This window comes from Athene noctua, chromosome 8 (assembly GCF_965140245.1).
Source record: "Athene noctua chromosome 8, bAthNoc1.hap1.1, whole genome shotgun sequence".
NCBI lineage: Eukaryota > Metazoa > Chordata > Aves > Strigiformes > Strigidae > Athene > Athene noctua.
Window position 1 is genome coordinate 29,698,962 of NC_134044.1, and position 27,625 is coordinate 29,726,586.

A 27,625-nucleotide genomic window follows, 5' to 3' on the forward strand; every position below is an offset into this window, starting at 1 on the left:
AGCTCCCCTTGCTGCTCTGGCCGCGTCTGTGGCGTTTCTCAGCCAGACTGTTGAAATGGCACCAACCAGATCTCATCCCGCAGCTCCTGGCAGTTTGAAGTTTGCAAAAGCTGGGCCTTGGACTGGGGACAAGAGCCGGATCCAGCTGTGAATTAACGCTGTGGTGTTAAATTCACTGGGCTCTTTAGCATCCTGAGGGCTTTAAAGAAGAAATGTGACTGGAGTCAGGCACGTTTGTTGTCATTAAATACCCATTAGTCAATTTATATTAGACTCAGGCTTATTAAACGAGTCATGCATATTTAACAGCTTATTATGATGTATTTGCATTTGACTGATGGGAATGAGTCATTAAGGCTGACCTTGAGCGAGATGTGGTGCCCTTCCTGCAGAGCCCTTCAAACAGGGGATGTTTATTCCCACTCGGGATTCATCCCTGTGAGCAAAATGGAACATGGGAGTTCAGGTTATAAATTATTACTAGGGGAAATTAATTAATACCTTGCCCTGACTGCCACGAGCCAGCAGAAGCGAACTTTGCTGTGCCAACTACAGTGCCCCTGGGGGAGCAGCACAGGCTGCTGCTGTTACTGTGAGGGTGAGCGCCCAGTGCTGCTTCTGCCCTGGGTACAACCCTGGGATAGAATTAAACACACACTTTTGTTTGTCTGTAGCACATTTATATTAGCCCAGCCCTGGTTTCCCTCTGCTCCAGAATAAGTGCGACTCGTTCCTCCTTTGCTTCGGTCCCTGAGCCAGAGCCCCACGGCTCGGCCACCCCACGCCCCCCCGGCTGGCACAGCTCTCCTCGCCCAGCACCGGCCCCAGCACGGCCGGGCTCTGCCACACCAAACCCACAGCCCCAGCGCCGCGGGGGCCTCCACCAGTGGTAAGCTTTTGCTAAAGAAGCAAGAATAAGCTATCTTAAGGCGTTGAATGTTCAAAATTAAGTAAATCTGGCATTATGGCAGGAGAGGCAGCCCCGCCACAGGCAGCTCCTGCCACCACAACCAGTCACTCGGGTGCAGTGACCAGCCTTCAGCCAGTGTCGTGCCTGAGCAGACAGCGTCCCCCAGCAGGGTGGTGTGTCCACACCGCATTCACCAAAGCCCGTGACTCTGCTCCAGGGTGCAGCATGTTTATACAATAATAGCTTATATAGATATATAAAAGAGCCGAACAATCAACCAGGAGGATTATACTGCATGGACATTTTGTGGCCCTTTCTGTAAAACAGGTTAGATTTTTTTTTTCCCCCCATCACTGCCTTGAAGAGGCAATGGGTGACTCTCTCCAGCTCCTAAAATCAGAATGATTCAGGATGTCAGAGAGTAAGTGCCAGGCTTGGGAAGTTAGAAGACCCACAGCACCGCAGTGACTAGAACCCGACGGAGGAAAGGGGCTTGTGCCGGAGGGGGGAGACGGGCCGAGCGTCTCCAGGCTGACGGTGCTCACCCCCCAGCAGCACCCCGCTGCTCCGAGCTGCTGGGTGCAAACAAGCAGCACAAAGGGCAGATGGAGCCCAGCTGGATCCACTCCCACCCGTGTCTCTCCCGCCCGCAGTTCTGATTTTAGGAGGGCAGCGCCCGAGCCAGCCCGCAGCGCGGTGCCGGGACGGGGGGTGCGAGAGACCCCCGTACCGCCCAGCTCGGACAGTCGCTCCCCTCAGCTCTGCCACCTGCTCTCCGGAACTGGACTAATTATATGCAGGGCCTGAAAGTGAGGAAAGATGTGAAATTGCTTCAATGAATTTTTTTTCCTAGGAGGAATCTTCATTAATAATGTATGTTCTAAGAAGTCCAACACACAGGTTTCTTCAGCTCTCCCAAAGCTATAAAGCCCTTTTTTCAACCTCTACCTCCCAAGAGGAGGAGGAAGGGGGCTTCACAGCTCTTGGCTGCTGCACAGAAGCTTCACCCTGGAGCCTTCCTCCTCCTCCTCCTGCTCACAGGCCACCAGCCCAGCCCTGAGGCCAGGCAGGAGGGCAGTGGGTGAGACCCAGCGTGGGCTCTGCCACCCTGAGCCCTCCGGACTGCCAGGGCTCCCCGCCACAGCTGCGGGTGTACAACATACATCTTCCTGAAAATATGAAATTCTGTTGGATTTCTAGAAAGCAACATACATAAACTGTATATATCATACACTTAGAAATGTGGTTTTTTATAAAATACCAATGGCATCTGAGTGCAGTCAGGGCTTGGTGAATAAACCCAGTAGAGAAGTTAAGTGCAAGGTCATGATACACACCAGTGAAGTCTGAATACCACCGTGATTTTTCTTAAATGTGAAAAATAAATGGGGTTCAGCTGCTAAAAATGCCTTTTTTCCCTTTCTTCCCCTTTATTGTGATATACTTCAAGGTTAGCAAATATTAACCCTATTAATATCTGGGATATAATAAGGTATTCCAGCTTTTCTCTAAAGGCAAGGCCAATAAATCAGATATTTAACCATTACAGAAGCTGCTTTAAAATTTCCCACGTGGCTGATTAATACCAGCTTCTCATTTACCAGCTTTTAAATATCTTGTTCCTTCAGTCACCTGCTGTTGCACTCAAGGATAAAGAGGGGCTGGAGAAATGGAGCGTTTCTCCTTCCACGCTGCAGTAAAGCTTCAAAGAACGGGTGATAGAGCAATAAAGCCACAACCCCCCCAAACGCCCCTGCCCGGCCACTCAGTGGGCGAGCTGGTGCGGCAGGGCTGAGCCGGGGCTCTTGGCAAGCGCAGTCCCAGGGCAGATGTGCGCTCCTCACAGGCCATTAATAACTAACAGGTAATTAATAACTAACTTCCTCAGCACTTGCTAGCCCCAATCAGTGGATTTGTATAAACCAAACCCAGCAGCTGAGGCTGGAACAAGTAAAGTGTGGTTTGTTGGGGTGTTTTTGTCGTTGCTGTTCCAGCTTTGCTGGGGTGGGGGGCAGCCAGGGTGCTGCTGGCAGAGCCCGGCCCTGGCGGGGGGGCCCCCACACTGCTGCCCCCCGGTGCCTCTGCCAGAGCGGCCCAGCAAGGTGCAAATACTTCAAAGACATTTCAAAAAATCTCTTGGAGCTGTTACAGTTAAAATGTTCTTAACGTCATTTCAGTGGGTTTCAATTTTTGTTCCAGTTTAACATCTCTATGAATATTGTGCAGATTCATTTCATTTCTGAGCACAGTTTTCTAAACCTTGATTATTTTGAGGCCAAAGACTTTGCAAAGCTCCATCACACGTGCTGGCACATGTAACTGCATCGTGCTCTGGAATACCTGGGTGACGGGGCTGGCCAGTGCCAGCCCAGCCCAGGGTGCTGGGGCTCGGGTCACGCCAGGCAGCCCCGCGCTCCCTCCCGCTGACACGGATCGAGTTGTGCTGTCCTCTGCTGGGCCCGCTCGGCCCCGGGCTCCTGCGCAACTGCCCGGGAAAAAACCCAACTGAATAAACCGGCTCCACGGGTTGGCCTCTCGGGAGCGCTCCTGGAACAGCTTCTGCGAAGCCGTGAACGGAAACATCGACTGTGCGGAGCAGCACCAGTGCGACGGGGCCTTGAACTGAACTTGCCAGCAGGGAACAACTTAATCAACTGTTCTAAAAATACTAGAAAACCAAAACTACTTGCCAAGTTTTGGTTTTTTGGGGGTGCTTTTGTTATTGTTGTTTTTTAAACCAGTATAGTACTTCAGCAAAAAGTTAAGGACTCTTAAACTGACAATGGGGGAAACCCTAATTGGAGGGGATCTTTTATTTCCTCCTGCACTCACCTGTAAGTGCAAATTAATTTCATCCTCTCAGCACATGCCTGCTGCTGCATCGTGTTTTAGGCAGGTGCCGGGGAAGCGGAGAGTCCCAGGCTTGGGCGTCCTCAGAGGGTTTGTCCCTGTGACGGGAGGGGGTGAGAGACGGAGGAGCCGGCGGTGAGAGGCCGAGGATACGCCTGGGGCCGCGCTGGCGGGGCGAGACCCGGCCGGGCACCACGGGGAGGCTGGGCAGAGCTCCGGCACTGCTGGCTAAGCCACACCATAACAGGGGCAAGGCTGAGCTTTGGTTTTTACTAGCAAACAGATTTGGTTTCAGTCTCCAGTGGGAGGCAGAACACCCCTGGGGAGGGTTTTACCATTTTCTGCTCTGGATAAATGAATTGCTCGCTGCGGCATCAGCCGCTCCTGCCAGAGACACTGACGTTGCAGTTTTCACTGTCTCATTTCGTGCCTCACCAAGCACTTAGACTTTTTGAGTTAATTTTAGGAGCCTAATCAAAAGCATATACAGTCCAATCAATCATGGATCCATATTTAGGTGCTGGTGGTTAAAAGACATTCGCTTCTTGTTCCAAGCAGAGTCCTATAAAAACATGCAGGGTTGGTAATACTGTTGGCGTTTTTACTTAGAATGTGTTTTTCTAATACTTTAAAGGTATAAAACTTCTCTAAATGTAAGAAAGATCATCACTAGAGGCATCTTTCAGCTCTGTCCCTCTCACTGCCAATGCCTTCACTGCTTTATCTCCTTGACAGGTTAGATTCTACACTGATTTAATCACTTGCCCTTAAGGCATGGCTTCAGCCCTCCCCAGGCTTGCTCCTTGGCCAGAGACCATCCGGGACAAGCCCTTCCCAACACCTTCCAGGGAAGAACTGGAGGGAGGCCGGGACCCACGCCCTAAGCCCCCACAGGCCTTGCCAGGAGCCGCACGCACACACGGGGGGACCCACAGCCCTGCTCGGGGTGCAAAGGCAGGGGGAGCAGTGCCCTACTGAGACCCCCTGATGCTCTCACACCATTAGGTGCTCCCCATGTCCCTGCCACAGCCACGACAGAGGAAACACCGCGTTGGTGGCAGCAGGGACAAGGAGGGTGCCCCAGGTCACTCCCACTGGGCTGGCATCTGACAGCAGCACAACCCGGAGGGACGCCTGCTTTCGTATCCCAGCCTGGGCCATCTCCCACCCTGACACAACCAGAGCAACTCTCCCCTCCAGATGTGCTCAAGTCTTTTTCTGCCATTTATATGGCGGAAAGAATAAGGCAGCCTGTAGGACTCAGGGTCACCAACAGCTACTAAAGACCACCCCGGTTCATGCCCAGCACTTGCAGCCTTGGAAATATTCTCGTGGATGTGACCCTAATGTTCTCTAGAAAGTCAGACCAAAGGCGTTACTGAGACAAAACCCCAAACCCCTACTTCCTCAGGAATGCTAAGCTGCTGTTAATTTGTTTCAAATGAGGGAGAAATAAAACCCTATTTGAGGAGCCCAGCGCCGGGGGCGAGCGCGGGACCCACCGGCAGCGCCACGGACAGAAATAACTTCCCAAAGACGCCGGGAGCTCGCGCGAGCCCCAAGGGCGTGGGGACACGCAAACCCATCGTGCCGTTACACAAAGTGGTTTTTAAGCCCAGGGGAGGTGCAGCGCGTGGGGCGCTGGCAGCAGGGCGCTCGAGGACGGGCTCAGCAGCAGCAGAGGAAGGGAATGCGCCTGCAGCAACACCCAGCCTGGGGTCCTGAGCCCAAGTCCCCAGGCTCAGCTCCCCGCTGGTCTCCAGCCCAGGCACGAGCTTCAGCATCTGTAACTAGTAAGAGACACCTCCCCAGCTACTTCTGTTCCTCTCAACCACCCCAGACGAGCAGCATTACCGACTACTCACATCAACAGTAACAGCAGAAATAAAGCAACATCTCCCTGGGCTGGGTCCCTGCTGTTTGCAATAGCTGCTGCGTGCCAAAGGCACCTTGTTACTCCTCTCCGACAGATGGGATACCTGAGTGACAAGAAGTACATGGCACTGGAATCAAAGACAAGTTTAATTTTTATATTCAACATAATAAAGATTAAGAAAAAGAGAGCAACCATTCCACATACATTCCACCTAAACAGGCTGCACACACTCGGAAAAAAACCACAATTCTTCAAGATTGTGTCATTTATGCAAAACTAAAAAGCAGGACGCTAGAAATACATGTTTGTGGTGTGCTGTGGTCAGTTTGAAACCAATAGCCAGCCAGTGTGTGCATTCATCATTCAGCATTTTTAGAGTGCACATTTAATACACCAAATATTTATAGAGAGGATATTTGTTCAAGACTGACAGCTGAATTGTATTTCTTTTTCAGGCCTATAAAGCTACTAAGCTAAATCTATTTTTAAAAATTTGTATGTATAAAACGCAGAAGAACTTTAAGGATAATTAGAATACATAATACATCCTTATTTGATAAGTAGCATAAGCCATGCAGCAGTGCTGTTGTAAGGCTAGGACCTTCAGTCTCCCTTTACCTGATGAATATCCAGTGCTGTTTTGTTACACTATTTCCTTCTAGTACAGGGATTAAAGGAAGTGATTACCAGGACAGATGCTTTCTAGAAAAAAAACCACCCAAACCAGAACAAAACCAAACCAAAAAACCCCAAACACTTGCACCATTACAGTCATCCCCCTCTGTTTCAGTGCTTCCCTTGAGCTGTGCTGCAGGGGGACAACGGCACAAACCCAGCAGCTGTGTGCGACGGGCAGAGGTTTCACAGCACCAGGTCCCTCCACCTCTGCTCGCCCCATCACCCGAGGGCGCTGAGCACCTCCCGTGTGCCAGCAGCGGCCCGGCCCGTCTGCACAAGGCTGTGGCACGGGGACATGGCAACAGGAAGACAAGAGGCAGCCGACAGGCCGTCGAGTCGCAGACGTCGTGCCAAGCCGGGGCTGGGCGAGCCCAGGCAGCGTGGGGCAGGGTCAGGCACACCCACCCTTCTGGTCTGGGCCAGGAGAGAAATCCCAGGGCAGTCCTGGCCCTTCGTGGGGCTCCCAGCTCAGCCAACAGCACTGAAAGGACACGCGGGGTTAGAATCAGACTGGCTTTCCTGCCAGGGAAGATGAGAGGCTGCAACGCAGACACTGCAGGGGGACACAACACAGACGGGGATCACGCCCCAAACCTCACACAGCTCCTGCTCTCCTACCTCCTCAGTCACACACCAGCCAGGCAGACGAGGGCGACCTTTCCAACTCACAGGTTCTCGTTTAACCACTCAATGTAGCTGCTGAACAGCCGCTGCCCTACAGCTAACTTGGCTGGACCCAAGACAAACGTCATGGCCCCGTGAAAGGCGTCGGCGGCGTGCTGGTGCGTGACGGGGACGCCCAGGGCCCGCAGGCGCCCCGCGTACATGGCGCCGTCGTCCCGCAGGACGTCGTGCTGGCAGGTGAGGATGTAGGTGGGGGGCAGCCCCCGCAGCCGCTCATCGCCCCCCAGCAGCGGGGCCGCCCGCGGGTCCAGAAACCCCGGGTACTTGTGTGCAAGCTCGGGGCTCCCAAAGGTGGGACTGGTGTAAACGTGGCCCTTCTTCAGCTCCGCAGGCAGCAAAGTGCTCCAGTTTACAAACTGGAAGAGGTGGCTGTATTCAACCGGGACGTGCCTGTTGAGGGCCATGGCTTCCCGGAGAGACGAATCAGAAGTGAAATATTCACTCCAGAACCTGACCATAAGTGACTTGGATAAAATGGACTTCTTTACATTTTCTTGGTAAGATGGCAAATTCAGGTCAAGGGGTTGAAGAGCAGGGTAAATCAAAGCTTGGGCTCTGAGTTTAGTTTTGACTTCAGCGTCCTCTAACAGCTGTAGGAAAAAATAGAAATAATTACAAAAAGTCAGTTAAAAAGTGTTGGTTCTCCTACACTGACAGAAGATCTTAAAAGTAAGGAATTAACAGACATTTCACAGCATAAGCAAAATAAGATAATCAGTAAACCCAGGGTAGATTAATTTAGGCAGGTCACAAATGATATGTTAATTAGGCAGGTCATGAAACGATATGTTGTAATAAAATTCTCAAACATCAAATATAATTTCATTTTCTTATGCTGAAGGATAATATTTGGGAATATTCTTTTTGAAGCATTGATGCTTTCTGAAGTAGTAACAAATGCTTTTTCTAGAACTACAGAAAACTTATATTTTTATAGCTTAAAAAGCGCAGGTTTCTGAGGCTCCTTTAATTATTTCACACAATTTAGAGCTTATCCATCTGTTTGTTTTAACCCAGAGGTGATAGAACTGAAACAACTACAATTCTGTGCATTTTAGACATGTGAAAAATATCACTGACATTTTTTACATGTCAACCTTTTTCCCTCTTCACTAAATTCCACTTTCTCCCTCATCTTCTGCCTTCAGTGTCCACAGCAAGTTGACAACTTTTCCAAGTGAGATTCTTTACAATCCAAGTAACTTCTCAAGAAAGCATTGATTTTACTTAATAAACCTGAGTGAGAAGTGCAAAAGACACTAAGGCTGTGTGTGATCAAATGACACTGGAACATTTAGTCTTTTTTTTTTTCAGCTAGTTACATCTGTACAAGTCAAATTGCTAAAATTCCCTTTTCAAACAACATAAAGTCAAAATGTACTTAAGGATAGAGCAATAGACACCCTAATTACAGGTCAGATGGGCCTTTTCTTAGGGTGCAAAGGTTTTGAGGACATCACAGCATCAAGGCTACTTTGATGCCATTAACTGGCCCAAGTCCGTGTGCTGGCCCAGAGGCTGGGGGCCCTCCGCAACAGCCCTGCAGGCTGCGTGACGGCCCGTGTCCACGGACCACGAGACACATTTGGGGCATGTGCTTGCTTTGAGCAGAGGTTTTCGTTAGTCTTCTGTAAGCGTTCATGAAGTGACAAACAAACAAAATCTGAGCTAGCAAACCAGCTCTTTTTTTTTACCTGTTGTGCCACAGCTGCAGCCAAGTTGCCACCTGCACTGTCTCCTGCCACGCAGACCCGATCCGGGTCCACCCCGTACTGGGAGAGGACGCTGCTCTGGAGGAAGAACTTCGTTACCGAATACACATCCTCAAACTGAGTGGGAAAATGGTATTTAGGTGCCAACCTGTAGCTGTTAGAGGCAAGCAGAAGTGTGTTACTCCCTTCTACTAATAAAGAGAAAGGCTTGCTAACATCTGCCCCAGCTGGTGAATGTTTATTATCTTCTGTGCCCAGAGAAGTGGGAACTATCTGTCTGTCCTGGAGGATCAAATATGGTATTACCCACCCAAGTTCATAAAGCAATATCCAAAAGAACCACCAATCACAATTCACCACTGCAGCCTTGACAGCTTTCATTTGCAAATGCTTAGAGCTGGCAGTAAAGCATGTGATCAAAAAACCCCGCAAAATAAGATTAACTAAAATAGATTAATTAATTCCAAACCCTTATCCCATGTAGAAGGAGAATCTCTCTTACTTGACTGATACCACGACAGCATTTAACAAGTTTGAAGTCCACCTTGACAGCTGATCGTAGGATTTCATGCCTGAAGTGAGAGGAGTCACTCAGAACATACTCGAGCATGTTTGAGAACAGACACACATACAACAGCGTGTTCCTCTCTGCAGAAGCTTTCAGGTGACTTTCCAAAACCTCCACCTGGTTTTAACTGGTGAAATACCCGTTCCCTGACCCTCGGGGGCAACTCCCATCAAACAAAAGGCAGCACTTAACACGGGCCACGGAGATCCTGCACAGAGACCCCGGTACGGAGGGAGCAGAGCATACCTGCCTGTCCCAGGCACCACCCTCCGCCGTGGAAGAAGAGCATGGCCCTCCTGGGGCCATCGGACACCCTCCGGGGCAGGTACAGGCGAACGGCAACGTTGCTGAACTCCGTGTCCATCACGGTGACGTTTTCATCAGACGTGGGTGCGACGTACTCAGCGGCTGTGATCAGCGTCAGAACCTCCATGTAGTGCATCAGGCCCAGCTGATCCATGACCTCAGCCTGAAACCCAAGACAAGGGAAAACAGTATTTGAAACACAGCCTTAGTTACTCTGAGATTAAATTTCCACAAAGCCATTTCATACTGTGTATAAGTCTGTAATGTCGCTGAGCCAAGAGCTGCTGATTCAGAGGAGCTGCTGTCTCACACCATCTCACTGTCCAGCCCGAGCTGCTCAACCCCCCGTCTCCCACCACTTTGTCTGGGGCTCAGCGGTGGTGGCGGCCAAAGGCAGCCCAGGGGTCACCACCACTTCTCATCGCTAGGACAACACCTGAAGCACAGGCACAGAGAGAAACAAGGACGCAACAGAGGCTGTGGGAGAAAGCAGAATCAGCTGAGACCTCCTGACACCCAGCGTGAAGGTCTGCTCAACAAGTCAGACCTTCTCATCTTTCCAGTTACCGCAAAACCATGTAACAGCCACTCCTGTGATGAACCCCAGGAGCAAAAGCAGACAGTATTTTCAGGATGCGAAGGATACTGGTGGCACAAACGCAAGGATATAGCAATTTGACTTCAGGCTGCACAGTAATTTTTCGTGATCGGTGCCATCCCAGTAGGCACAGAGCATCGTTTAGAGATGAGTACCCTTACATCGTTAAAAGGAAATATTTTCTCTACTCTGAGATGTTAAAGAGGCAGAAGTATATTTCTGCCACTTTACCACAGTCCAGCTGTTTATTTTCTTCAGTTTACATCTAACAATTCCATTACTTACATCCCTCTATGTTTCTCTACATCATGAAGAAGTTCTCCTACTGAACAGCAGAACAAGAGCTCTGTTGCGTGTTATCATCCATCCCACATGACAGCAGATGGGATGAAACGTGCTGCTACACCTTCCAAAACTAACTCCTGCTCCACCTCCCGTGAGGAGGATCCAGCCTGCTCTGAGCCACACAAAGCCTTGCCTTACATTGGTTTGATATGCCACAATAAAAAGCTAAAAATAACCCTGCCATTGATGTTCTGATCTCCACCAGCCCTCTGCCAGGGAGGCAGCTCCCCGCTGAGTGAACGGGCGGACAGACAGCTCTGGTGTGGCATCACCACGGTCCCCGGCGCTGGCTCCAGCCCAACTCCAGCCAGGGGAGTTAAGGGGGGAATCGAGGGGAAATAAGGATAACACTAGGCAACATCTCTGCCTGAGAAGCACATTAGTGCAGGGGTCTTAAATACCCATAGGGCTAACTATTAAAAAGCTTCTTTTTCCCAGAAATCTTGACTCTACCCCAGCTGCAGCAGCGCTGGAGGCCCAGACCTGAGCAGCCCTCCAAGGGGGGGCAGAGGTGGCCATGGGTGCCCCGGGCATCATCGGTGCCCCCGGCAGAGCCACGCCAAGGGCAGGGGAAGCTTTTCCAAGGGGCTCCGCAGAAAGTCCCTACAGAAGAACAGCGAGGTGGCTCAGGGGGTTCACAACCATGGAATGGCCAACTTTTACAGTTTCCTTTGAAATTCATGTCTTAAACATTTGTTATTAAATTCTATGGTTCTAAATTAGATTACAGTTATTTTAAGATGCTAAACAAAACCAAACCCTAGCAAGGAAACCCTCTGGTGAAATGTGAGCTCCAAAGCTTAATATTTGGCAGCTTTGGCTCTCTGACATTGCGGCAGATTAAAGCATTTCAGAATCCCTTTCACTCAGGCTATTTTAAAGCTTGAACATAAAACTTTTCTGAAAAAAAATTGCATTAGCTTTCATTATACTGAGTCTTTGGTACACAAGAGTGAACGCAAACAAAAACCCTTCTGAAGGCATTTGCTACGGACCGTGCTGGAGACGCAGATCCCGACGTCTCCCTCCCAGCCCAGCAGCTTTCCAAAGGAGGTGCCACATCTCCTCACGGCTCATTCAGGGGAATGGTGACGAGTAAAGATGGGACCAGCGTTTGCTGCTACACAAGTCCCACAACGCTGACAACACCTGACAGTGACTGCCACCATGTGCCAGAGCCACCTCCGGGGGCTCGGGAGCTCTGCCAGCCCCTGCGGTCTGGGATCCAGATGAAGGCAAACGGGCAGCGGCTGGCGCACTGCGGGGGTGACACGGGTCCTGGGTACAAGCTCAGTGAAGACAAATACATACACGTGCCAAACCAGCATAGTTTTATAAACAGCGGTTACACAGTTCACATAAATATTTCTCAGTGGTTGTATTTTCCCTGAGGATTAGCGTAGGGAAAAAAAATATATATAGGTCAAAGTGAGTCCTGCTGCCGTTCCACCGAGCTTGTGAAATTCCCCCACGTTGGGAAAAACTCCCTCAGCTTCAGGACTGAGGCTTTCCAAAAATACTCTGAGCTGGTTTTACCACATTGTGGGAACCTGCTGGTCTACTGCCTGTGGTTTCAGGGCCATTATCATCCGAAAGCCAAAAGGAAAGCATGCCCTTGTCCGAGAGGTCTCATTGTGCCTGATCTGACATTACTGCATGGTGCAGGGGAAGAGGAAAACCAACCACTTTGGGACTGTGTCCCTGGCTTTGGAAAGCCTTTTCCACTGTCGCTTTCTCTGTCTTGGTAAGGGGAGCGTGGCAGCAAGGACACCCACCCCCCACGATGGCCAAGGGAGGGAGCCCTGGGTGCAGGCCCTGGCCCTGCCTTCAGCAGCTCATTTATGGGAGCGGGGGCCCTGGGGCAGAGCCCCCCCCCCCCCAGGTCGGGCTCCCATCCCATCGAGGAGCTGGGCCAAGGCCGGCGGGAGCTCTGGGAAGATTTCAGAGAGCTGCAGCCAGGGAAGCGTTCAGCGAGGAAGAAAGATGCTGCATTGTGTTTTATACTCGCTTCATGCATTTTATCTTGGGCTGTGTGCGCATGGTACATCTGAAAATACACAAAGAATGTTGTGCTTAAGCCCCACAGAAAGCAGCTGGTTTATTCTTAGAGGCTACTGCCCAGCTAGAGAGCCCGGAGATGTGAGATCATAACAGACAGGTGAATGCAGACACTGCCAGCCTCCCTTCTGCAGCGAGATGGGCACCACAGACCCTTCAGCAGGCCGCGGCCTGGGCAGGGTTATTTCCTTCTTTTCAAATCAACATCAGAAAGACCAGAATAGGGTCCCCTCTGCAAGTTTAGACATACTATTAAGTGATTTTAAGTTCTGCCCTATAATCAGATGACTGTTCAGAACGCACTGAGGACACTTTTAGAGCCATCTCCAATCTAATTTGCAGCAGTGCAGCTCAGGGAGGCTGTCTCCATCAGGGCCCCTCAGGATTATGGTTCTGTGTAAGACTGAAGCACAGTTACAAAACACCCTTGCCCTGACCACTGCTCCTGGTAACAGACTTGGGCTCAACAGGCAGCCAGAGCAACAGCCAGGACAGGCACCAGCTCATTACAGCAAAAACCCACCGTCCGCCACCACTGACAGAAAACGCTTCTGCGTGCGCAGCCCCGCTGTGCCGAAGGCTCCGGGTCTGAGCGAGCAGAGACGGGCTGGTCCTGGGGAAGCGAGTTACCCGTGCACACCCCCCCTGCAGCCTACCTCCTAAAGGGGATTTAAGAGGGGAAGAAGTGAGGCAGCACATCAGAAGAGCACGCTACAGTTTCTCAACCCTTTTTCATCTCCCACCACTCAGACCTCAAACCACAAGATAAAACAAACAAGCAGCAAGAGTCCATGAGGAAACACACAGACAAAAAAGCAACACCCCACCCCACCCCCCTTGTTCTTCTGGCTGTGCAGACCTAACAAGAGGTCCCCACTGCAAACAAAGGCGGTGACACAGGGACAGCTCTGGAGACCAGCAGCGGCTTCCAGATACCACCCAGAAGTGCCGTGTTTAGGAGACATCCCAAGAAAACACACACCCTTGCCTCCACCAGAAAATCATAGAACAGGTGGCTACCAAGGACTTCTGAAAATCATACCCACCACGTTTTAAGGGAAACAGAAAAGGCAAGATCCCAAACTCATATGCTTTGGAGCAAACAGCCCAGGTGTTTCTGCCTGCCACAGATGAGTCTTTCAGCAGCATCTCTCAAGCAAAACAAGAAGCCTCTCCCCTGGCTCCTTAGTCCCTCCTTTCAATATATTTTACAGTGGAAAAAAGGCAGTTTCAGAATGTTGTAGCCACCCAGAAAGATGCCTGCAACACTCAGCCCCTCTCCTCCCCCCAGGCCTTCATCTTTGACCTTGTTTTTAGATTCCAGTCCCTGCTGCAGCCACCACTGGATATTAAGTACAGGCAGGACTGAAACCAGCTCCCAGTTCAAAGTACCAAAGTGGTGGGAGCTACAGCACCGTTACCCGTGCACGGTGTGCAGCCTCACAGATTAGAAAGGGCCGTGTAACGTGACTGAAGCGAAGCAGGTGGGGATGCAGTGTATCTAAGACTAGTGTGGAAAGGCATCAGGACTGGGGTGTCGGTGAATTCTGACACAGAACTACAGATGGGCTGTAACACCACCGCCTTTTCCAGACTCTTCTGTGCTGCTGAGCATTTTCTGGTAGGCAAGATTACAGATTAATTAAGATTAAAACCAGATTAATTACAGATTAAAGATTTTTTAAAAGTTTTATATATATTAGAGATCTTAATATCTATATGCTCTAGCATTATCACCCCTATAATTAGCTTTATGTAGTTTTTAGGCTCATTCTGTCAGTACTTTTCTATGAAACCACAAAAATCAACAGTATTTAAGAAGTACTCTAGTTTTCCTTTCTCTGGCACCCAATACAATACTTCTAAGGAAGCTCAATAGTCAGGTTCTGAGAAACAGGAAGAATTCAAGGAGCCCACTTTAAAGGAGCATAAAGTGAAGTAAACTTGTTTGCACTTGTCTATCCATATTCAAATTATGTATCACATTTCCAGCTACTCTGAATTGTTCTTTTTTCAAGATTGCACGATTAAATCTTTCTAAGTTCCCTTATAGTCATAGTTACAGTAAGTTTAATGCTTATTTTCGGACAGTACTATCCTTCACGTAGCCTTTTGCCGTCCACACAGGTTCTATACGCACGTACGCATGACGACGTACACTGCCGTAGCTGCGTTAGCCCCAGAGGCGCCCAGAGCCCCCTGGGCTCCGCCGCGCTCCCCAGGCCATCCCACACCAAACTCACCAGATGCCCCACGGCCCTGAAGCCAGCAGAGATAAGCATCACTTTCCAGGGCTCCCCGACGCCCTCGGGGATGGGGGTGTAGAGGTAGTAAGCAAGGAGGGCAGAGGTGAGGAAGAGCCACAGCAGCTTGGCCCCCATGTCCACGGGCACAGCTCCTCCCAGACTGACCCGTTTAAGGGCTCTCACGGACTTTTACCAGCCCCAAGCCAGCACACGCACAGGGCAAAGTTAATGCCGTGTTTTGTTTGGGTCCTGGCCAGGAGGCGGTTTCTTACCAGATCGCCCTGGGCAGAGCTGCATGCAGCTCCCAAGATGACACATTTCTTCGGTGAGGTGCTCACTGAGCCGGCACTGCAACCCCAGATTAAACATGGGGGCTCCTGCACCCCCACCATCCCCTCCCCTGCATCCCGCAGCAACAGCCAGCGGGGCTCGGGAGGAAAGAGGCACTCGGAAAATAAGGAACAGAACGTGGCCTGTGAACCGAGGGCTGCCACAAGGCGACACTCGAGTGCAAAAAGATGTATTAAATACTCAGGAGCTATTAGCTGCAAAGCCGGCCCCGCTCTGAGGTACCCGCGGGATCAGACCGCAGCAGTGATCGGGCAGTGAGGAGCGCCTCCCGCTTTGGCAAAGCACACCCTCCCTCCTGGACGGACACACCAAACCAGTTGTGCAATAATAGGCCTGGCAGAAAAAAAAACAACTTATTAACTAGAAGCCTTGCCCTGTATATTTGAAAGATAAGATTTAATTGTCACTGTTCTCAGGATTAAGAAATTTCTGTGCATCTCCTAGAGTCAACCACTTCTACCTAGGGCGTACCTGTAGGCAGGTAATAGTTCCACTAAGCAAACACTCCAAGCACAGGCACACACACAGGAGGAGGGCTAAAAAGAATGGCTGCAGCACCAAGAACCCTGCTTTAGAGATAAACTGAAACAGCAAGAAGCTCAATTAAAATTTGAGGATAAACTGAAATGGTAAAAAGCTCAATTAAGATTTGAGTTACTTCTTTTGCTAAAGTTCCACCAAGTGCGAAGAGGCACCGCCACCTGTTCTCTCACATGAGCAGCCCTTGGGGCTGGAGCATCCTCTGGAAGACCAGAGAGCACGAAGCATCACAGAAGACTGAAAGCTGACCTGTGTGTCACCAGCCCAAATGCAGAGGAGTAGGTCCTAGACAATCTTCCAAATATTTTCTTCAAGCTCTGAGTGCCTCCAAAATATTCAAGTGTTTTAAAAATCCAGCTGTGCTACCCCTCCTCAGCTGGGACAGGACACCCCGTCCTCCCTCCTCATTCCTTCTGCAGCACAAGAGTGGCTCAAAGGCCCCCGTGCTCGACACCATCCAGCAGAAAGAAGGGAACACACCCCCACTGCCCCGGACTGTCCTGCAGGGCCACGCCGGGAGGTGGCCACGGCCCCACGCCCTGGGCCCAAGCAGCAGCAAGGCCAAGCCTGCACTCCCAGCCTGCAGACACACAGATCAGCAAACCCCAGCTCCTCTTTTCCACGGCTCGGATCACCCACTTGTCAGGGACTAGCTTTGGAGGTGGCAAAACTCGGGGGAAGAAGCTGGATTTCAGGCAAGGGGGGGGAAGAGAAGGCCCAGCCCTGTGAAGGGGAATGGAGAAGGAGCCCTGTGCTGCCTCTGTCCCTCCCCAGGAGCGACACGAGCTCTCAGGACAGTTTGCGTGAGCACTGCCCGCTGCTTCAGCTCTGGCAAACAGCGTGGAGAAAGATGCAGCCAGGCCTGGAACTACCACAAAACTGGTCTTTTATTTTGTGGCACTTACAGAACGTTTCACCCTCTCCTTCCGAGCCGCTCTCCAGCTGGAGCAGGGCCGTGTGCTGGGCTCCCCCTCACCTTTCCTGAGGCAAAGGCTCACAGTGCTCAGCCCTCAGGTACCAGCACCTCCTCATCTCCTGGCAGAGCCACCCCTCCTGCCCCGCAGTGAACCGCCACAGCAACCCGCCCTAACTCACACCGAGACGGTATAAAGAGAACAAGAAATTGAATTCTCCAGCCACCCAAGGCAATTCTAAAGCATGGACTTCAGTGTGCAAGTGCCTGTATCCCGCCAGTGTTATGAGAGCCCTTTCAGCAGAAGGGACCAGCTCAGGCAGCACAGGACCCCTCTCAAACAGGGGCATGGGTGACAAATGGAAAATGTGAACATTACAATCCAGATCAGTTCCAGAGAGCAGTTACCCTCCACATCACACCCCAAAGCCCAGCAGCCACACTGCTGCCACTTCCAGAGCCCTGCACCAGCCCCACCACGGCCTGTTTGCTGTGGCACCACCTACTCCCTCACTACTCACTGCTTCCTAGAGCAAGCAAACCTCATTTTGCTGCTCCTCTTGCACATGGCACACCAAAGCCATGCAACGTGCCCTCCTTATCTTTTGCATTTTCACAGATTCCGCATGGACTAGCTCCAACACTGACCTGCCACCTCAGCAGATCAGCCCTGGTGAAAATAACTATTGCAACATCCGATTGATTTTTCAAGCTGAGGTTTGGAATGAAGAAACGTGTGTGCTTATACCTGGGATCTGTTTGTAACAGCAGTACCTCGCCACCTCTTCTACTCCTATTGCATTTCTCCTGGCTGCACTTGCAGCATTACTGCAAAAAAATCATCCAGGCAACGAAGTTCTGCTCAAACAGACCCCCAGGAAACTGCTTGTCTTAGGAAAACACACCAGGAAATAACCCTCTTCGAAGGAAAGGGTGTTTGCAAGGCTGTCCAGAGACAAAAAAAGCACATTCTCTGGCCAAAAAGGGGACAAAAGGACAAGCAGAAATACTCTGGTTAGTTACGCTATACACTAAAGTGGCTTTGGTTTCTTTTTTTCATTCAAATCCAGTATTTTAGGAAATAACTTGAAAAGCCACCGGGAGGCACTACAGCACTGCAGGAATTTTCCTTTCCACCAAGCAGCAGAACTCGAAGGGTTCAAAACCCGGTTAGGAAACGGGGTCCTGTGAGCCTCCCCTCTGGATGGGCCGGGGTCCGCTGCCACCGGCGCCCAGAGGCTCCGGGGAAGGACACGGCGCAGCGCTGCAGCTGGCGAACACTGCCCATGTTTGCCTTCGGTGAAAAGCTGCAACCTTGTGATAAAAAGCAAAAATTTCATCTTTTTTCCTTTAATACCTCTGACGGACATCCACCAGACGATGCGTGCAGCCAGGACAGCGTGGGGCTGCAAATACCCTTGGAGAGGCACCACCACCCCTGCCGTAACCAGGTCTTCATCCAGCGCAGGAGCAGGCAGAATTCAGAAATATCCTAGGTTCAAAAACCATTAAAGTATCCAATAAAACATTTTCCAATTCAGTCTAAAAACATAATCATTGGAATAAAGATAACAGAAGATTTCAAATAAGTCAATATTTTGTTTTGATGTTTTAAAGATTACATTCTATGTCAAACTCCTGGAGCCCCGTAAGGAGTCGCTCCTTTGCTGGCGAAAGCCCTGCTGTGGGGCCCCAGCAGTGAGGGGGGAGCAGGGGAGCGCAGTCTGGGGGTACCTGTGCCTGGCCACGGGGACACGCTGGGGCCGTTTGCCATCCTAAGAGCAGCAGGTGGGACATCGCTACCCCAGAGAATTGCTGCCCCGTGACTCCGGGCCGGGCCGCTGCTCCGCACGAGCCCGCTCGGTGGAAATGCTTAAACTGAAATTTAAGATTACTCAAAGGATGTGAGCCACTCCTGGCAAAAAAGAGATGGAGCTGAACACAGGTACTTCCCCAACAAAACAGCCTTGCTAAGGCTGTCACCCCAGATGGAACGATCAAGGCATTCCTGCCTTCCTGCAGACTGGAAAAGTAACGAGTGTATAGCCACGGTGCCCAGGGAAAAACCCTTCAGCTCCTCGACTTACTTCTCTGTATCACATGAAGTCTCTACACAAAGACAGATACTTGAAAATACAGCACAAGTGGCCCGTGGTAATAATTCTGAATTTCTATGATTTGCAGTGTTTGGTTTACAGAATCCAAGCTGGGACCGCACACCCTTCTCCCAGCAGCCTGGGCATCCGGTAACGGAGCTGTACGAGGTCGGTGGCCTTTGGTTCTAGTTAAGGAGTTCCTGATTGCAAAACCTTTCACTCAGGAGAGGCAGCAGGCAGCCAGCCCCGTTTCTCTACTTGGCAGTGCTTAGGTTATGTACACTGGCACAGTGACTGTTAGCAGCTGAAATGGGATATATGCACGCTTCCTCTCCACTCCGGACATTTATACCTTACATAGTTAATTTTTGACAGGTATAAAATCAACTGGACATAGATTAATTACTATTTATTTAAAATTGTATTCCACTGACATCTACAGCATGGTCAGCAGAGTCCAAGAACTGATAAAGCTCCCCCTCCCATCAGAAGCCTGGCCATGTGCACTAGCCACCCAGCACGGGTTCATGCCGCTCGCTAAGCCACACCAGCAGACTGCAACTGGAGGCACGCCCAAAGATCTCAAAGTTAGAACCAAAATTAGCGCAATCCCCATTCCCCATAGATCTGCTCTGAGATGAGGGGCGCTGCAGTTCAGGGAGCAGAGGGCAGACTGAAGGCACTGGGGAGCAGCCCCGGCTCCATTTATCTGCAGAGCCACGGCAGCAGATCTGCCTGGGAGCCGCGGCAGGGGGAACGTGCAGAGGCCCTCAGAGGGATCTCCAGCTCGCACCTCAACATCCCCTCAGTGTCTTTGTTTGCATCTGCTTTGAATTGACTGACTCCAATCAGAAATTTAAATGTTATAGCTCCAAAAAAAGTGACCTCAGAGCATGAGCTGCCCTGTCAAAGTAAGAGGAATATTAGTGCAGATAACTATACTTGCTTGTCTAATTTGGCTTACACATGTACTAAAAGAATGCATATGGTCTGTTGTTCAAGTCACAATTTGTTTCATAAACAAAGACAATAGATTAAATAGAACATGAAAAAAACATATTGAAAGCATCAGTCTTTGAGCCCTGGATCTGGACATAATTTTTCCCATTAAAAAAAGACCATTAATACTTCCCATTTTAGCCTCACAGGAATATTTGCAGACTGCATATTTTGTGGTACCACAAACCTGACCCCAGTGTGTGTCAGCTCTATCAGAGTGTTGCCTACCCTGAACATTCCCAACTGTATTTTGATTAAGTAAGAAAAGCCCATGAAATGTTAAATTGAAGATAACAGGGAAGGGATTGGTTTTAAGCCATATTTTGAAGATACCGCTTTACTAGATAGTATTTCTCAATCTAAAATTCATTACATTACTTGTGCAGAATGAGTGCTTTAGGGGAAGTGTTGACTTCTGGGGAATTACTAACACAGGAAGGTGTAAGCAGCTTACTGGGTGCATTTCCTTTGGACTGTAGCTCCCTGACGCCTGTACAGCCCACCTGTGCTTTCTATCAGGCTGTTTGTTAGCCAGAATACTTCCATTTTCTGAGCTATCAGTATCAGTAGCACTGCACAACAGGCTACCTGCAAAGTCGTTACATTAGTGAGCTTAACATTAGTTTAATAATTTAGTGAACCTATTGCTAAAAAATACATACCCAAAAATGTTATCAAAGGAGAACGTACCAAACTCTTGACCATCACAGAAAGAGAACCTTACCCAGGAGTTCTTTCTGAAGGTTGTAAATGCCTTCCCCAACTGCCTCGGAGGTTTCAGTATATCCCATGACCAGTGCAACTACTCTCTAGCTGGATCTTTACAGCATTTAATAGGACAAACATGTGGCCACAGCAATATTCCTGTAACCATCCAGGAATAAAGCAGGCAAAAGCCTGTGCTGGCACTCCAAACAGTGAAGGAAAAATAACTAGCAAACAGTTTTGCCATCTGATTCATGTGACTGTAGACACAATTTGCACCTCGCTGTAATGTCTATTTCATGGGGTTTTTTCCCCCAAAAGATATTACTTATTCATCCTTCTTCCCCAAAGCTGTTCCTCCAGCAGGAGAGGTGCCACACCCCCCGCTTCCAGCAGCCATCTGCCAGGGGCCAGTCCCACCTTACAGGGCAAAGACCACATCGCTGTGCAGACCTCGCTTCCAAAGTCTGTGCTTTCATTTTTGAAGCAGCAAATATCAACTTTCTTAATTTGTTCCTCTTGTGAATAGGAGAGGGAAGGGAAAACAACCAGGAGTAATTCTCAACAGCTGCTGAAAACACTAACACAAAATGCTCTGAAGGCATTTCCTTATGTGAGAGAAGGTTTAACCAAAGTACCACAAATATCTAGCATTTATATTTGTAAGAGAAAGGTTAAAGGAAACTCAAAGTGTTGGGCTACCAATTATTCATCACCTGAAGTCATACCTACATCAGCTGTCTGCCAGCACAGTGTGTATTCAAACTCTTTCTATACCCCAGGGAAAAATCCACCCAACTCTCTCTGAGAAGTTGTAAAATAATCTTACTGGTCTTTGAGACATTTTAATGCTCTGAAGAAATGTGGGTCACATTCCATTTGTGTCAACAGAAGGTCCATCCTACAACAGCATGTAAAAACAGTATGACCACAATTAAATCATGGAAGGGCTCTGCAAAGGCTGGGTAGTTTCCCTGCCTGTAAGAACTGTTTTTAGCAGCAGCTTCGTGTTATGAAGATTTAACTGCAGGTTGCCGCTAACTTTCAGTCAGAATTAAATTCAAAAGCATGAGAAATAGAGCAGCAACTGCATGTCCCACAGATCTCGCACGGACAATGCATTCACAGAACTGGCAGATCTGAAGATTCCTTATGCACGTTTCCACAAAGATTATCATTGTGAAGTGCCGTTTTCCCATAAATGCATTTTTAAAGCCAATCTCACACTAACGTTCAAGTCTTCATTCTCTCCATTCATTCCAAACAAAATCATTCATTAAGCTAAAATGAAGAACAGCTTATTTAAAACTAGGACCCAAACCCACTCTGGTCTAGGTCCATATTTTCTCCTCGCCCCCCATCTGTTTTTCCCCGTGTCCGTATAGCGCCTGCTCTCAGCCAGACCCACACACGCTGAACAAACATTCTCCCAGCATCTGTGGCCAGGCTGGAGCTGAGGAGCACTGGAAAGCTCAGGGAAGCTCAGGCCACAGAAGTTTGAATAAACTGAAATCATCACAAAACGTTGGCCAATTATTCATAGCCAACCAGCGGATGTCCACACACCACAGTGAAACGTGCAGTGAAGACTAACGCCGTAGGGGGAGAGGAACTGTTCTGGACAACTCTCTTTTTCAGACACAGCAGAGCTGAACGCCAATACTCACAGGAAGTACTAGCAGTTTATTTCTTGAAATACCCTGCAAAGCATTTAGGATCATGGGTTACTTCTGACAGTTCAGAGCACTGAGCTGGTAGAAGTCCCTCCTGGAATAATCTCACCAGTGCAAAGTCCAAAAGAGCAAAGATTCAAGCACGGTCCATCTGCTCCATCATTCAGTCCACCCAAGATGTATGAAAACTCGAAGAAAGTAATAGTGCAGAAGGTGTTTGGCTGATGTTAGAAGTCAAGCCCTTCCAAGCCAAAGCAGGAACCGTTACCTTAGTAAACCCACTGTGAGGGAAAAAAGTGTTTTCGTAAGTGGAATCATGTCAATGTACTATTGACACCTTATCACTTCATTTTTATCTTGTGCTAACCTGGGCCTAAAGAAGAAATAGAAAGTGATAACTATGATGAATAAAAGTTAATGAGGATGAAAAGAAATCAAGTGTTATAAAACCACCTATTGTTTGAGATTGAGAGCGTCCCTCCCGCCCCAGCAGTGGGCTCCTCAGCCTCGCGCTCCTCCCGCTGCCCGGGGCCCTGCGGTGCTGGGCATGCCATGCCCGGGCAGGGCTAACAGCCATGGGCACGCACTGGGCCAGCCAAGCCCGAAGAAATAACGTCTTGCGATGCGTTTTTCACTTCCTTAAAGAAAGTAGACTTCTGGAAAGCCTTTGAGATGGCCATCACTGAGCCATAGTCACCCTAGTACACCTACCTACGGGCCTGTGAACACCCATTTTAGCATCAGAGCTCCAACGTGACCCGGCCAAGAGAGCAGACCCTTTGTACTCAGCACATTTCACCTCGAGTGTCTACCCAACGGCATCAAACTGCACCTACAAGTGCAAACATAAGGCAAAGGCAGAGCAATTCCCAGCTTTGTGTACCGTCTTACTAACAGCCTAACCGTAACCACGGAGGGCTCTGGGGATCTGAGCGCTAAGGTTTGCCCTGAAACGCAGTCTGGACGACTCCAGGGCTGCGTGTAAGAACAGGAAAGGGGTGAGTGTTCGTGCAGTGGCTGTTTTGTCACTGTTGTTTTAATGGCAGCTTCTGACCCACAACTTCCCACAGACTAAACATGAGGCTTTCTTCGAGCACTTCCTTCACATTTTATTACTTTCAGAGCTGCAGATATTGAAACTGAATGACAAGAATTTTCACTACAAAACCAGTATACTTAACACAAATATTAGACCTTCCATAAAGTTTGAAAAAAGAAATATTCATATGTTCTTCCTGTAAATCCTTATAAATGGATTTTTGTTCTTTCTTTGTCTTTACTCCTATTTTACTGCTGACCGAACATAAGGAATTTGAAGGGAGTCTCAGTACGCATTAATTTGATGTCCCTTTTGTAGCCAACCTGCCTTTTCCAAGGGATTACCAGGACTCTCTCTCTACAGTACTTTCACAGTCAATCTCCTCCCAGAAGAAAGGCCAGAATAACGCATCTTTTTTCAGTGGGAAATCTTATTCATTCTCAGTAAGTTAATGCTTAGAATAAATACACATGGCGTTTAGTCTCAGAATAATTCTGAGAAATGTTGCAATATAAAAAAATTTTAATAAGCATTAAGGACATGAATCTGCAGTAACTCATTGTTAGTGTTTATTAACTGAAGGTTCACTGCAGAGACATTTATTATGTCTGAAAACACCTGCAGCGCTCAGTTGGTTGCAGTGCTGCTGCAGAATTCCTGCTGTCTCTAGCAAAAGACTCAAGATTCTCAAGCCAAAGCTGAAGCGACTTCATCAATGTATCTGCAGTTGTGATTAATGCCCCTGAGTCCATGAGACTCCCCAGCTCCAGGGCTCGGGTTCCTGGTACAGCAGAGCCAGCCCCTGTACTTCTCACTGGACGTTATGAAGTGAAAATTATCTACAACTATAATGTGCTAAAACCTTTAAACTCATTTCTGTCTCTAGTAATAGTGCAAGCTAAGCAAATAACTCTCAAACCACTTCTCTAGATGTTAACTAGGCTCCAGGATTCTGTGTTTTGCCTCTAGGAAAATGAAGAGGGGAACACGAAGCGACGCCCTGCCGTGCACAGAGCGAGGGAAGGCGCAGACCCGAACGTCCGTACCTGCTGACTTCCAGGCAGCGTGTGCTCACCGCTCAGGCTGCTTCGTGGCCCAACCAGTTGCAAAAGCATTTTGCCAAGTGCAACCCATAGTTTTCTCATGCGCAGAAACATCAAACAAGCTGCAAGAGAATCCATGGCCATTGCCAATAACTAACGCAGATGGGTAAAATACTCGGAGTATTAACAAGACTGAAAATACTGCAAGGATCTGGCCAAGGACTGGCCAAGAGGGACTGGCCAAACACTGCCTCGACAGTCCCAGGATGTGAATGGTATCAAAGATCCGTAACCCTTCTTTGAGATAATCCCAGTGATTAGCAACCAGCTGGTTTTGCCCCAGCTCACCACAGGCTCGTGTCCTTCAGCAAGCTTCCCGTAACGTTTTCATCTAAGAGGTAAGGCGCAGCTCCCACCCAACGGCACAGCCCTCACCCTTGGGGGGCAGCAGGGCAGGAGCCCAGCAGCGGGCGCTGCCACCCCGGAGGCAGCCGGGGAGCCCACACAGGCAGCGCGGCATGGGAGAGGTGGGCACCCGCCAGATCCCAGGGAAAAGGTTTCCTGGAAGCCTGCGTTCAGGATGTTAGTTTGGGGCTGCATCCAGCTTTCACGGGAGTCAGTGGGAAGTGTCCCCGGGGTGAACCACATGCCTACACCACAGCTCGCACAGAGCACCAGGGGTTTTTACCCTTCGTAAGCAACAAACAACTGCCAGGTTTTAAGTCCAGTGGGATTGAATGTAAATAAAGAGTAATTCTGAGTGACACAGACAATACACCCGGATCTTGAAATAAAGATATCTTTGTCTGCACTTGTTAACTCTAATAAAATGCAATTTTACAAGAAAAAAGGTCTTCTTAAAGTTGTAAAATGCAGTACAGATGATTTAGCTTCTACAAAACTGAAAAAACAACTTCAGAAGGAGTTTTACTTCAAGCCACAGAGGCAAACATAAAATTATCACAGTCTGTAAGTGGAAACTCTGAGTTCCTGAGAAACTTCATCCCTTCTGCAATCCTGCCACAACCAGAAACTTTTACTGTTTTTCCATAGATTGAATTCTTTCTGGCTTAGAAACATAAATTCTGGCTTTAGCTCCCTAAGCAAGTTTATTCTAGAGATGATCACAAAGGCGTGTTGAAGCACAAGCCCTGCAGAGCACTGCGCTGGCAGCCGCTTCCAGAAGCCAACTGGCCGTGAGTTACGGCGGCCGTGACACGACCTGGCCGATCCCCTACCAGCAGCGGCCCCCGCGCCGGGGAGGGGAAGGGCACCCGGCCAGGGCTGGGCTGCCCCCGGGGCAGGGGCTCTCCCCATCCTATTTCTGGGTGCTGCTGGGAGAGAGGAACATCACCCCAGCCCAGCCCGGCCGCAGGAGGCTGGATCCTGCAGGGGAAAAGGGAGGAGAAAAACCTTCCCAGCTTCTTCAGCCCCAGGCCCGTAGCGTCCGACCCTTTTCCATCCCCACTGAAGCGCCACTCCTGGTGCCTTGGCAGGACGAGGAGCCGCAGGCAGACGCTGCCTCGCCCAGGGCCCTCGTGTCCACCCCGGGGCTCCTCTCCTGCCTCGAACACCTTTCTGTGCAAGTTCCTGTAAGTCAGACATTTTCTGCATTTAGCTACTTAAATAAAAAGCAGGGAAGGCCTGAAAGTCCTTAGTCAGTGGATTTACACCAGGAGTGGATCTGACCCAGTGTTTTCCCAGACTTTGCTAGCCTCCCCCCAGCCTCCCCCCACACCTGCCTGCTGCAAGGGTCTGCACGGCCCAACACTTCAGCAAGATCAGCACTTTCTTTCACCAGATCTTCAGAAGAAATCAGAAATGAGAGCTACATCCCAGTCAGCCATCAAAGCCAAGAAAACTACTATCTCTGGAAATGAGCTAATGTGTTAGACATGTCATTCAGATTCCCTGGCTTGTCTCGGTCTTGAAATAAAAGTTATTTTAAAAATACATCTGGAAGCGTAACGCAACCTCCTAATGACTCCACATTACATCAGGCACCTACAAACAATTCAAAACACAACCTGTTGGTGCAAGTTGCTCACCCCTCTCAGCACATTCCCACAGGCTCAGGAAGGAAACCTCCGTGTGATGTCCTGGGCTCTGCTCCGCAGCAGGGCAAGGACAGACCCCCAGGAGGTCCGTTCCCCGGCAGAGGATGGACCTGCCGCTCCCCAGCGTCCCCGCGCTGTCCGGCATGGCCTCGCACCACGCACCCGCCTCGGCGCGCCAGCAGCGGGCTAGCAATGGCTTTGCTGGCACAGGAGAGGGACTTCTACCCCAGGCACCTAGAATCAGTCATTCAGGCTGGAGAAGTCCCTTGAGATCAAGTCCAACAGCAATCTGACCCGCTGCAAGCCGCGGGCAGCGGCACTGCTGGGGTGGGAGGAGATGTGCAGGGGGAGGGCTGTGCCACCAGTTAGCTCCATGTCCAGGGGGCTCAGCCACAGCCAGATAATGAAAAAGGACACAGCAAAATGGAGACAGGAAAAAAGTGTCAGACAGATTTATTCAGAAGAACTTTTTCCTGGAAAGCCAACCAAAATCATGGTCTGAGTAGCAGTCAAGAGGCACGGACAAGAAGACGGGGTATGCTGTGGGTTAAAAACATCTGCGTTAAAGGGCACTGGAGGAACAAAGCGTGACCTAAATCAGAGCCATTATCAGGAAGAACACCATCACTAGCAAACATCTGCAGTTAAGATTAACCTGCCGTATTAAGGGGGCTAACAAAACACCCAGCAAACCGCCAGGACTCCAGCAGAACTCCTCGGACCAGCCAGCTGACTTCACCAAAACAGCGAGATTTACATCAGAACTTCTGACCTGTTTGTTGGCTTCAAGCACAACAGAAGTATTTCAACTGCACCAGATATCCAAGCGTAGCCTGTGACTCAGGAGGAGGCTCTGTTGATTCTGCTCTCATTCTTGCTTGCTGTTTTCTGAAAAGCTCATCCTGGATCCAGAGCCACAACACCCCACGTACAGATGGGGCACACGAGAGCATCTCGGAGAGCTCTGTGAAAGACTCAGACATTGTCGTGCTATGCAAGTGTGTATGTAAGGGCTTAAAATAATACAGAAAGATTTTAATATGGTGCTATTGTAAGGAAATATTTTCCAAGTTTTTATCCCTATTTTTACCTACTGAGAAGCTGATGTGTATTAAAGAACCATTGATACTTTTTTTATTATTTGCACTTCACACAAAATTGCTCCCTAGCTGTCAATGGCTTCTAATGTGTGTTGTAACTCTCCATTACTGGGATCTAATTGCCAAAACCTTTGTTTCTGGTCTCCAGGCAGACTGATTTCTGGTAGGTTCCTCCCTCTGAAAACTCCCTGACCTCCTGTCTTCAGCTGGCAGCTGGAGCTTCTCTCCCAGGGTTGTCCCTTTGAGGACAGCAGTTGCTGCCGATGGCTGGTCTTGCT

The 27,625-nt window shown here is 49.5% G+C and overlaps 1 protein-coding gene across 3 annotated transcripts; it reads right to left on the reverse strand.

The window, feature by feature from the left end:
• Positions 1 to 5,782: 5,782 nt before the first annotated feature.
• On the reverse strand, positions 5,783 to 27,113 carry LOC141963069 (arylacetamide deacetylase-like). Of its 3 annotated transcripts, none has more exons than XM_074912026.1 (5): positions 27,020 to 27,113; positions 9,525 to 9,747; positions 9,213 to 9,282; positions 8,693 to 8,864; positions 5,783 to 7,588 (listed from the first exon to the last, which is right to left on the reverse strand). In XM_074912026.1, exons 2-5 carry the CDS (start codon positions 9,736 to 9,738, stop codon positions 6,980 to 6,982), a joined length of 1,065 nt encoding a protein of 354 aa, XP_074768127.1. In that variant the 5' UTR covers positions 9,739 to 9,747; positions 27,020 to 27,113; the 3' UTR covers positions 5,783 to 6,979. The 3 variants fall into 3 exon arrangements, with proteins under 3 accessions (XP_074768127.1, XP_074768128.1, XP_074768126.1); XM_074912027.1 differs by lacking the exon at positions 27,020 to 27,113 and adding an exon at positions 15,104 to 15,217; XM_074912025.1 differs by lacking the exon at positions 27,020 to 27,113 and adding an exon at positions 14,829 to 14,973.
• Positions 27,114 to 27,625: the final 512 nt, after the last annotated feature.

Bases quoted from the DNA above. Each gene is read 5' to 3' on its own strand.
- LOC141963069 (XM_074912025.1), bottom strand. From the start codon at position 14,966: ATGGGGGCCAAGCTGCTGTGGCTCTTCCTCACCTCTGCCCTCCTTGCT. The intron at 8,865-9,212 runs GTAAGAGAGATT...TGCCTCTAACAG, and splicing joins GCTGTCGTGGTATCAGTCAA to CTACAGGTTGGCACCTAAAT. The intron at 7,589-8,692 runs GTAAAAAAAAAG...TTTTTCCTACAG, and splicing joins CTGCAGCTGTGGCACAACAG to CTGTTAGAGGACGCTGAAGT.